Below are 10,052 nucleotides of genomic sequence, written 5' to 3'. Positions count from 1 at the left end.
TCAGGATCAGGCCCAGGCTCATGCTCAGGCCTAGGCTCGGGCTCAGGCTCAGGCCCAGGCCCCGGATCAGGATCAGCATCAGGCCCAGGCTCAGGCTTAGGCTTGTGCCCAGGCCCAGGCCCAGGCTCAGACTCAGGCCCAGGCTTATGCTGAGACTCAACCCTGGGCCAGGCTCACAGAATCATAGTGATACCGTGAAAGCCAGGGAGAGAAGCTCCCTAAGACTCAGCTTTAGCATTTCAGAAGGCGGGTGTTACTCGTGGCGCCGGGCGCGCCGGGGATCGCTCCGCCTAACGTGCTCTTGCACTGCAGAGATTAGGTACGCATAAAATTTGCATATTCATTAGATTTCCAAGAAATTATTATAATATTTGTGCTATTCTTAGAACTCACCAATATACGCACAGGCCCTCGGCACACGCGCATTCGCATTCATTGGCCCTCTTCTAAAGGCCTCTGGCGGTCGCCCATAGTCTTCCTCACCGTGTTCACTAGATGATCCTGGTCCTCAGGCACGCGCGGTGCGTTTTGGCTTGTTTCAAGGCTCTTCCAAGTGCTTAATTTGCAAAATCAACTAATTAGGGATTTACCGTTCCAGGACGCGATGGTAAGTTGTGTCAAAACTATTATTGTCACCTAAATACATGACTTCCTGAGCTTGTCTCGCTTGGAAATATATCGCCTGCCTGTCTGACCTGGAAATATATCTCGTGTCGCTTTGGTTAGACGGGCACCAGATGTCCCATCGGCACCAACAGAATCATTAAGGTTGGAAAAGGCCTCTCAGATCATCAAGTCCAACCCCCAGCCCAACACCCCCAGGCCTCCTAAACCATGGCCCCAAGGGCCACGGCTGCACGTTATTTGAACCCCCCCAGGGATGGTGACTCCCCCACCTCTCTGGGCAGCCTGTGCCAGGGCCTGACCCCTCTGGCAGGGAAGGCATTTCCCCTCACATCCAACCTAAACCTCCCCTGACGCAGCTTGAGGCCGTTCCCTCTCGTCCCGTCACTGGTGACTTGGGAGCAGAGACCAGCCCCCCCCTCACTCCAGCCCCTCTCAGGCAGCTGCAGAGAGCGAGAAGGGCTCCCCTCAGCCCCCCCTTCTCCAGGCTAAACCCCCCCAGCCCCCTCAGCCGCCCCCCAGCACACTTGTGCTCCAGACCCTGCCCCAGCCCCGCTGCCCTTCGCTGGACACGCTCCAGCCCCTCAAGGCCCTTCTTGTCCCGAGGGGCCCAAACCTGAGCCCAGCACTCGAGGTGGGGCCTCCCCAGGGCCGAGCACAGGGGCCCCATCCCTGCCCGGCCCCTGCTGGCCACCCCAGTGCTGACACAAGCCCGGGGGCTGGTGGCCTCCTTGGCCACCCGGGCACTGCTGGCTCATGCCCAGCCGGCTGTCAGCCAGCACCCCCAGGGCCTTCTCCGCCGGGCACTTCCCAGCCCCTCTGCCCCAGGCCTGGGGCACTGCCTGGGGTTGGTGTGACCCAAGGGCAGGACCCAGCACTGGGCCTTGTTAAACCTCACACGGCTGAGCTCAGCCCATTGCTCCAGCCTGCCCAGGTCCCCCTGCAGCACCTTCCTGCCCTCCAGCCGATCGACACCCCCACCCAGCTTGGTGTCACCTGCATCTCCCTGAGGGCACCCTCGATCCCCTCCCCCAGATCATTGATAAAGCCATTAAACACGAGGACCCCAACACTGAGCCCTGGGAAACCCCACTCGTGACCAGCTGCCGGCTGGATGTAGCTCCGTCACCACAGCTCTCACGGCTTGGCCATCCAGCCAGACGGTTTTGTACACAGTGAAGAGTACACTTGTCTAAGCCGTGAGCCGCCTCATGCTTAGGCCTCAGCTCACGCTCAGGCCAAGGCTCATGCTCAGGCCTAGGCCTAGGCCCTGCCCCGCCACCCGCGTTGCCCCGGCAACCGCCCGACTCCAAGATGGCGCCGCCCTAGGCGGCGGCACGGCGCGGCGCTGCGCATGCGCGGCGCGCCCCACCTCCTGCCGTTCCCCCGCCGGAAGCGTCGTCCCCGCGGGGGGTGGGCGGGTGTTTCCGGTTCCGGGTCGGCGGCGGCGGCCGAGGAAGGGGGGGGGGCGCCGGGGCCGCGGCTGTTTGTAAACTTGTCGGCGCGGCGCGGCGCGGAGCGGAGCGCGGAGGGGCCGCGGCAGGTACCGACCCGCCCCTTCCCGCCGGCACCGAGCGCTGGGGGCGGCGGCGGGGGACAGGGGGCACGGCGGTGGGGCCGCCCGCCCGCGCGCGCGCGCGCCTCACCGGGCCCGACCGCGCGCGCCGCCGCCTCAGCCCCGCCCCCACCGGGCGGTACCGGGAGGGAGGAGGGGGCACCGGGGAAGGGGGGTGGGGGGGAATAGCGGGGTGATCCCAGCGCGCAGGCGCGGTGAGCCCCCACCGAGTGGGGGCGGCCCCTCCCCCAGCCGGGTCACCCCTCCCCCCCCTCCCGCCGTGACCCCCCCGGTGCCCCTCCCTCCGCCCGCGAGCCCCGTGTCACCCCGCCCCGGGGCACCCGGTGCACACGCACAGGGTCACAGACCCCCCGGGGATCCCCCCGGGTCACCCCGGGACCCACCACGTGCAGGGTCACCCCCTCCTTCGGAACCCCTCCCCGCCCGGGGACCCCACCCCCCACCACGGTCACACACACCCCCTCCCCCCGGGACACCCTCACCCCCCCGGCCCCCCCCCCCCGGGTCATCCACCCCCCACAGTGTCACCCCCGGGTTCCCCACCTCTCCCCCCTGTGCCACCCCACGCCGGGACACCCCCACCCACAGGGTCACCCCCCCGGGACCCCCCCAGGATCGTGTGTCGTCCCCCCTCCAGTGCCACCCCCCCGGGACCCCCCCCCCCCGCACCCCCTCAGGGTCCCCATCCCCTCCCCCAGGGTCATCATTTCCCCTTCCCGTGTCACCCTGCCCTGGGACAAGCCCCCCAGTGTCACCCCCAGGACCCCCATGTTCCCCCCCACAGTGCCGCCCTGCCCCCCCCCAGCCCCTCAGGGTCTCCAACGACCCCCCCCCCCCGATCATACCCCTCCCCCCCGATCATACCCCCCCCAGTGTCACACACACACACCCCAACCCTGGGACCCCCCCAACCCTCCCTGGCTTCCCCACTCCCCCGTGTCATCCCCCAACCCCCCAAAATCATCCCCCCGCCCGTGTCACCCCACCCAAGACCCCCCCACATCCCCAGCGCCCCCCCCAGGTCCCCACACTGCCCACGTCCCCCTTTGCCCGCTGCCCCCCACCCCCCCCCCAGAGTCACCCCCTGTGTGTCCCCCCCCACAGATCCCCACTGTGGGGTGTCCACCTGTGTCCCGGCAGGGAGGGGACCCCCCCAGACCTCGGGGCTGGGGTTCCCCCAGTTAGGGAGGGGTCCCCCAATTACGGGGGGGGCAATTACAGGGGAGAGCCTCCAATTATGGGGGGGTGACCCTAGTTACGGGGGGGGCTATTACAGGGGGTCCCTCCAATTTCAGGGGGGTCCCCCAATTACAGGGGGGTCCCCCAGTTACAGGGGGGCACGATTAGGGGGGGTTCCCTCCAATTACGGGGGGGTCCTTCAGTTACAGGGGGTGCCCCCAATTACAGGAGGGCCCACAATTCTGGGGGGGGGTTCCCTCCAATTACAGGGGGGTCCCCCAATTACAGGGGTGCCCAATTAGGGGGGGGGCCCCTAATTATGGGGGGTTCCCTCCAATTGCAGGGGGTCCCCCAATTATGGGGGGTGCCCCCAATTGCAGGGGGTCCCAAGTAGGGGGGGTTCCCTCCAATTACATGGGGGGTCCTTCATTTACGGGGGGTGCCCCCAATTACAGGAGGGCCCAATTAGAGGGGAGGGCCCACAATTCTGGGGGGGGTTTCCTCCACTTATGGGGGGGGTTCCCTCCAATTACGGGGGGGGTCCTCCAATTACGGGGGGCCCCCCCCGTCCGTATAACCGTCCTCTCCCTCCCCGCAGGCGAAGACCCGCGGCGGCAGCGGCGGCGGCGGCAGCGGCGACGGCAGCGGCGGCGGCGGCGTCCCCCGGGGGGTGCTGCCGGCTCCCGCCCCGGGGGGGGGGACGGGCGGTGGGGAAGGGGGGGGGGGATGTCCCCTCTCTAAGAAACCTCCCCCGGCGGCAGCTGCCGGTTCCTGCCTAAAACCCTGCCTAAAACCCTGCCTAAAACCCTGCCGGCCCCTCACCCCCCGGGCTCGAGGAGGAAAGGCCTCGCGGCACCCGCGGCGGCGCCGGGGGGAAGATGTCGGCAAAGTGGAGGGTACTGGACGAGCCCGGCAAAAAAAAAAAAAAAAATGATTAACTGAACCCACCTTTCTAACCGTTAAAAAAATTCTTTTCCTGGGCGAGAATTAAGGCTAAAGAATTGTTACAATCCCGTTTGTCGAGGACAGACAGACAGACACAAGATGGCTCAGGTAATGAGCCCCAATTTTCCCACCCGTAACCCCAAGATCCGAAGCCGAGAAATGGCGGGGTAGGGGTTGGGGGGGCGGGGGGCGGAGAGCGCTCGGCCCGGCAGCTCCCTCCCCGCCGGGGCGGTGGGTGCCGGCGCGGGCCCCCCCACCCACCCACCCTCCCCGTCCCGGGTCCTTTCCGGAGCCGGCAGAGTTTTTTTTTTTCCCGGCCGCCATTCCAGGGATCATCCGAAACTCTCCCGTTAGCCTTTAGGTCCTCGGCGGGCCTCATGAAAAAGGGTTTGTTTGGTTTTATGGTTTGTTTTTTAGTTGGTTGGTTGTTTTTGTTTTTGTTTTTTTTTTTTCCCGAGGGGGGGGGGCAGGGGCCGGGCTCGTGCCTCCCCCCCCCCCTCCCCCTCCGTACCCCAACCCCGTTTTATCGCTCGGTCGAAGGCGTCCGGTCTCCGTCCCCCTCGCAAGGGTTTGCTTTTGGTTCGTTTGAAGGGGGCCGGGGCGGGGGGGGTTGGTTGAGGCGGGGGGCGCCTGCAGCTCGGCCGCCTTCCCCCCCCCCTCTCCCGGCAGGCGAGCCTCCTGGCCTGCGAGGGCCTCTCCGGCGTCTGCCTCGTGCCCACGGTCGCCAGCAAGAAGATGATGCCGAAGCAGAGCTCGAAGCAAGGGGAGAGCAGGGAGAGGGGGAGCAGCCCCGACGTGCTGGTACGGCCGCTCCCCGCCGGGGGGGCGCGGGGCTGCGCGGTGCTTCCCTCCCCCCGCGGTGGCTTTTTCCTCTTTCAGTTAGACCTTTTTCCTGCTTTGGTTTGGCTTTTTCCTTCTCTGATCTGGCTTTTTCCTCCTCTGGTTTCGCTTCTTCCTCCTTTAATTTGGCATTTTCGTGCTTCGGTTTGGCTTTTTCCTCTTTGAGTTAGACTTTTTCCTCCTCTGGTTTCACATTTTCCTCCTCTAATTTGACTTTTCTTCCTTTAATTTGGCTTTTTCCTCCTTTGGTTTGGTTTTTTCCTCTTTGAGTTAGACCTTTTCCTCCTCTGGTTTAGTTTTTCCCCCTTTAATTTGACTTTTCTGCTTTAATTTGGATTTTTCCTCTTTTAATTTGGCTTTTTACTCCTTCAGTTTGACTTTTTCCTCTTTGAGTTCGAGTTTTTCCTCCTCTGGTTTGGTTTTTCCCCCTTTAATTTGACTTTTCTGTTTTAATTTGGCTTTTTCCTCCTTTAATTTGTCTTTTTCCTCCTTTGGTTTGGCTTTTTCCTCTTTGAGTTAGACTTTTTCCTCCTCTGGTTTCGTTTTTCCCCCTTTAATTTGACTTTTCCTCCTTTAATTTGGCTTTTTCCTCCTTTGGGGTGGCTTTTTCCTCTTTCACTTTGACTTTTTCCTCTTCTGGTTTTGCTTTTTTCTCCTTAAATTTGACTTTTCCTCCTTCAGTTTGGCTTTTTCCTCCTCTGATCTGAGTTTCCTCTTTCAGTTTGACTTTTTCCTCCTTTAATTGGACTTTTTGTCCTCTGGTTTTGGTTTTTTCCTCCTTTAATTTGGCTTTTTCTCTTTTAGTTAGACTTTTTCCTCCTTGGAGTTTTTCCTCCTTTGAGTTTTCCATCTTTAATTCTATCTTACCCCCCTTTCGCTCACGTTTCCCCCCCTTTCGCTCACTTTTCCCCCCCTTCCGCTCACGTTTCCCCCTCCCCTGGTTCCCCCGACGCGATCCCCCCCTCTAACGCCGCCCCGCTCCTCTCGAGGCTCTCCGTCAGGACGGCGAGAAGCCCCGCAGCCGCAAGGAGGACGAAGCCGCCGAGGCCTCGCAGCCCAAGAAATCCATTAAAAAGGCAGGTCGTGGGCGCCGGGCTTGGGGGGGGTCCCGGGGTGGGGCAGGGCGGCGCTGGGGGGTCCCGGGGGGTCCGGAACGGGCGCGACTGACCCAGCCCTCCCTCCCCGTGCCAGCGCCGCAAGCGGGTGGCCGGCGCCGAGGGACCCAGCCGCTCCTCCCGGAGAGGATCCCACCTCGGCAGCCAGGTTTGCCGCCGCTGAGGAGGAGGAGGAGGAGGAGGAGGAGGAGGAGGAGGAGGAAGAGACTTCCCAAACTCCGGCAGGCGCAAGACGGCCGGGGGGGGGGTCAGGGGGGTGGAGGGGGGTGGATTTGGGGTGCCGCCCCCCGCCACGCTGACGGGGGGGTGTCTGCGCTCCTCCGCAGATGGTGGTGATTGAGCAGAACGGCTCCTTCCAGCTGAGGATCCCCAAAAACTTCATCTGCGAGCACTGCTTCGGCGCCTTCCGCAGCAGCTACCACCTCAAGCGGCACATCCTCATCCACACCGGTACAGGGGGCGGGGGGCCGCCCCGCTAACGAGCGCCGCCTTAATTAACCCCCCCCACCCCCAAATTAATCCCCCCTCGCCCCTCCCCAGGCGAGAAGCCCTTCGAGTGCGATGTCTGCGACATGCGCTTCATCCAGAAATACCACCTGGAGCGTCACAAGCGCGTCCACAGCGGCGAGAAACCCTACCAGTGCGAGCGCTGCATGCAGGTACCGCCCCTGCGGCCGGGGGGCTCGGGAGGGGGGACCCCCGGGCCTCAGGACCCCCCCGGGCCTCAGGACCCCCAACCCCAGGCTTCAGAACCCCCAACAAGCCTCAGAACCCCGCCAGGCCTCAGAACCCCCCCGTGCCTCAGAACCCCCCGGGCCTCAGAACCCCCCCAGGCCTCAGAACCCCCCCGTGCCTCAGAACCACCCCTGGGCCTCAGAACCCCCCCAGGCCTCAGAACCACCCCTGGGCCTCAGAACCCCCCCAGGCCTCAGAACCCCCCTGGGCCTCAGAACCCCCCCCTGGGCCTCAGAACCCCCCCCTGGGCCTCAGAACCACCCCCAGGCTCCAGGACCCCCCCCAGGCCTCAGAACCCCCCCAGGCCTCAGAACCCCCCTGGGCCTCGGGACCCCCCCCGGGCCTCGGGACCCCCCCGGGCCTCAGGACCCCCCCAGGCCTCAGAACCCCCCCAGGCCTCAGGACCCCCCCTGGGCCTCAGAACCCCCCCTGGGCCTCAGGACCCCCCCCAGGCCTCAGAACCCCCCCTGGGCCTCAGGACCCCCCCCGGGCCTCAGGACCCCCCCCGGGCCTCAGAACCCCCCCTGGGCCTCAGGACCCCCCCCGGGCCTCAGGACCCCCCCTGGGCCTCAGGACCCCCCCCGGGCCTCAGAACCCCCCCTGGGCCTCAGGACCCCCCCCGGGCCTCAGGACCCCCCCCCGGGCCTCAGGACCCCCCCCAGGCCTCAGGACCCCCCCCAGGCCTCAGAACCACCCCTGGGCCTCAGGACCCCCCCCGGGCCTCAGGACCCCCCCCAGGCCTCAGGACCACCCCCGGGCCTCAGGACCCCCCCCCAGGCCTCAGGACCCCCCCCAGGCCTCAGAACCTGCCCGGGCCTCAGAACCCCCCCAGGCCTCAGAACCCCCCCCGGGCCTCAGGACCCCCCCGGGCCTCAGAACCCGCCCGGGCGTCAGAACCCCCCCCAGGCCTCAGGACCCCCCCAGGCCTCAGAACCACCCCTGGGCCTCAGGACCCCCCCCAGGCCTCGTGGCCCCCCCAGGTCTCGTAACCCCCCGCCCCACGTCTCCCGCAGAGCTTCTCCCGGACAGACCGGCTGCTGAGACACAAACGAATGTGCCAAGGTTGCCAAACCAAGACCCCCGACTCGCAGCTGCTGCTCTAGGAGCCGAGGAGGAGCCCCCCGAGCCCCCCCCCCGAGCCCCCCCAACCCCGGCACCGACCGTGGGCGGGGGGGGGAACCGCCGACGCCACCTCCCGCGGAAGGAAGGGGGGTTTGTTGGGTGGTTCCCCCCCCCCCCAATCTCCTTCCTCCCCTTCCTCCTCTTCCATTTCTCGTGGCTTCCCCCCGCCGCAGGGGCCGGGGAAGAGCAGGCCCCTCGCCCGGACTTCCAGCGCCATAAATAACTCGGGGAGGGGGCCCGGGGGGGGGGACCCACCCGGAAAACCACAAACCGCCGCCTTTTCCCCACCACCACCCCCGCGACCGACAAACTGCAGCCTACAAACCTGCCCCCCCTCACCCCCTCGGTTTTACGCCCCCCCGATTCCCCCCCCCCCCCAAAATCCTGCCCGTCCTCCTCTCAGGAAAAGCTTGGCGCTCCTAAGCCCGGCCTAAAGTCGAGCAAAACCAAACCCCGCGCCGCCTCCAGAGCCGCGAGCGCGTCCTCGGGGCCGCCGGTCTCAGGTAGGAGGGTCTCGCGGGGAGGAAACACACACACACCCCCCCCCCCTTTTTCTGACCCTTTTTTTCCTTTTTTCATCGCTTTTTTGAGGAAAAAAAAAACAAAAAAAAAAAAGAGGGGGGAAAAACCCACCGTCCCCCCCCTCCCCGCGCTTTGGCGGGGCCCGGCCGGCGGCAGCTCCGCGGCACTTCCCTTCCGAATTTCTTCATAATTTTTTTTTGGGGGGTTTATTCACTTTTCCACGTGTGGTTTTTTTTTGGGGGGGCGATGCTGTCGCTCCAGTGCCCTTTGGGGGGGGGCGAGGGGGTGATTGAGTGGGGGGGGAGGCTAGATGGGAGCTCACCCCAAAAATAGGGCTGTTCTGGGGGGGGAAACCCTGATGCTGAGTGAGAAAAGCCTCTTGGGGGGGCCAAAGAGGCCATGGAGAGACCCCCCCCCAGCTCCCAGCCCTCCCTGCCGTGGGGGGGGTCACCCCTGCTCCCCCCCCCCCCCCAGCATTTTGGGGTGGCCAGAGGAGAGCCGGGCTCTTTGGGGACAGTTTTGGGGACACCAGCAGTGCCTGGCAGCCCCCCCCCCCAAAAAGCACAGACTGTGCTGTCCCACAGCGACCCCCCCCCGCGCTGGGGGGGGGGCAAAGGGGCCCCAATTTGGCTGCTGCTCCCCCCCCCCCGGCCCCCCCCCATTCCTCTGGGTGCCACGGGGGGGGGGCACTGTGCTGTCTCCATTGATACAGGCACCCCCATTTCGGGAGCCCCCCCCTATTTCGGGAACCCCCCCCCCCCAGCCTAACTCCGTCCCCATCGGCCTTTTGCGTCTGTGGGATTTGAGGGGGGGGGGACACACACGCCGATGGGGTTTTGGGGGGGTCCCGGGGGGGGGGCTGGGCAGAACCAAGCACTGAGGTTTCACCGGGTGGCAGAAGCGTGGTGGCCACATGCAGACCCCCCCCCAGGACCCCCCCCAAACCCGGGGAGGGGGGGGCACAGGGGACCCCCCCCCAACCCCCCCCGGCTTCATTGGTTTTCTTAGGGGGGGGTGGGGGGGGTTGTTTTTTTTTCATTGGGTTTATTTTGGGGGAGGGGGTTTAATACACTTATTTTGCTATGGGGGAAGGGAAGGGGGGGTGGGGGGGGTCAGGGTGCACCCCTGGGGTGGTGGGGGGCGGGGTGCAGCCCCTCCCCCCCGGGGCTGACCTTGCGTCACTTTTAAATCGTAGTTTTTTTGTTCTTTGCCCCCCCCCCGCAGCGTCGGTCCCCGTGTCCCCCCCCCAGCCTTTAGGGTTTATTTAAATAAAAACTCGTCGGGTTTTTTTTCTTTTTTTCCTCTTTTTCTACCCCGGGTTTTGCTCCTTAATTTGGGGGCGGGGGGAAATGGGGAGGGGGGGGGCTGAATCCAGCTGGGGACCCCCCCCCCAA

General features: G+C 65.1%; 1 protein-coding gene across 3 annotated transcripts; it reads left to right on the top strand.

The window, feature by feature from the left end:
- The first annotated feature begins 2,037 nt into the window (after positions 1-2,037).
- ZNF740 (zinc finger protein 740) lies at positions 2,038-9,951 on the top strand. Of its 3 annotated transcripts, none has more exons than XM_064474483.1 (8): positions 2,038-2,167; positions 3,978-4,275; positions 4,994-5,125; positions 6,166-6,240; positions 6,356-6,427; positions 6,606-6,729; positions 6,820-6,938; positions 8,028-9,951. In XM_064474483.1, the coding sequence occupies exons 2-8, from the start codon at positions 4,258-4,260 to the stop codon at positions 8,115-8,117; spliced, it is 630 nt and encodes a 209-aa protein (XP_064330553.1). In that variant the 5' UTR covers positions 2,038-2,167; positions 3,978-4,257; the 3' UTR covers positions 8,118-9,951. The 3 variants fall into 3 exon arrangements, with proteins under 3 accessions (XP_064330553.1, XP_064330550.1, XP_064330551.1); XM_064474480.1 differs by having other exon boundaries at positions 6,154-6,240; XM_064474481.1 differs by having other exon boundaries at positions 3,978-4,432; positions 6,154-6,240.
- Positions 9,952-10,052: the final 101 nt, after the last annotated feature.

This window comes from Phalacrocorax carbo, chromosome 27 (assembly GCF_963921805.1).
Source record: "Phalacrocorax carbo chromosome 27, bPhaCar2.1, whole genome shotgun sequence".
Classification (NCBI taxonomy): domain Eukaryota; kingdom Metazoa; phylum Chordata; class Aves; order Suliformes; family Phalacrocoracidae; genus Phalacrocorax; species Phalacrocorax carbo.
This window is presented reverse-complemented; position numbering and strand designations above follow the sequence as displayed.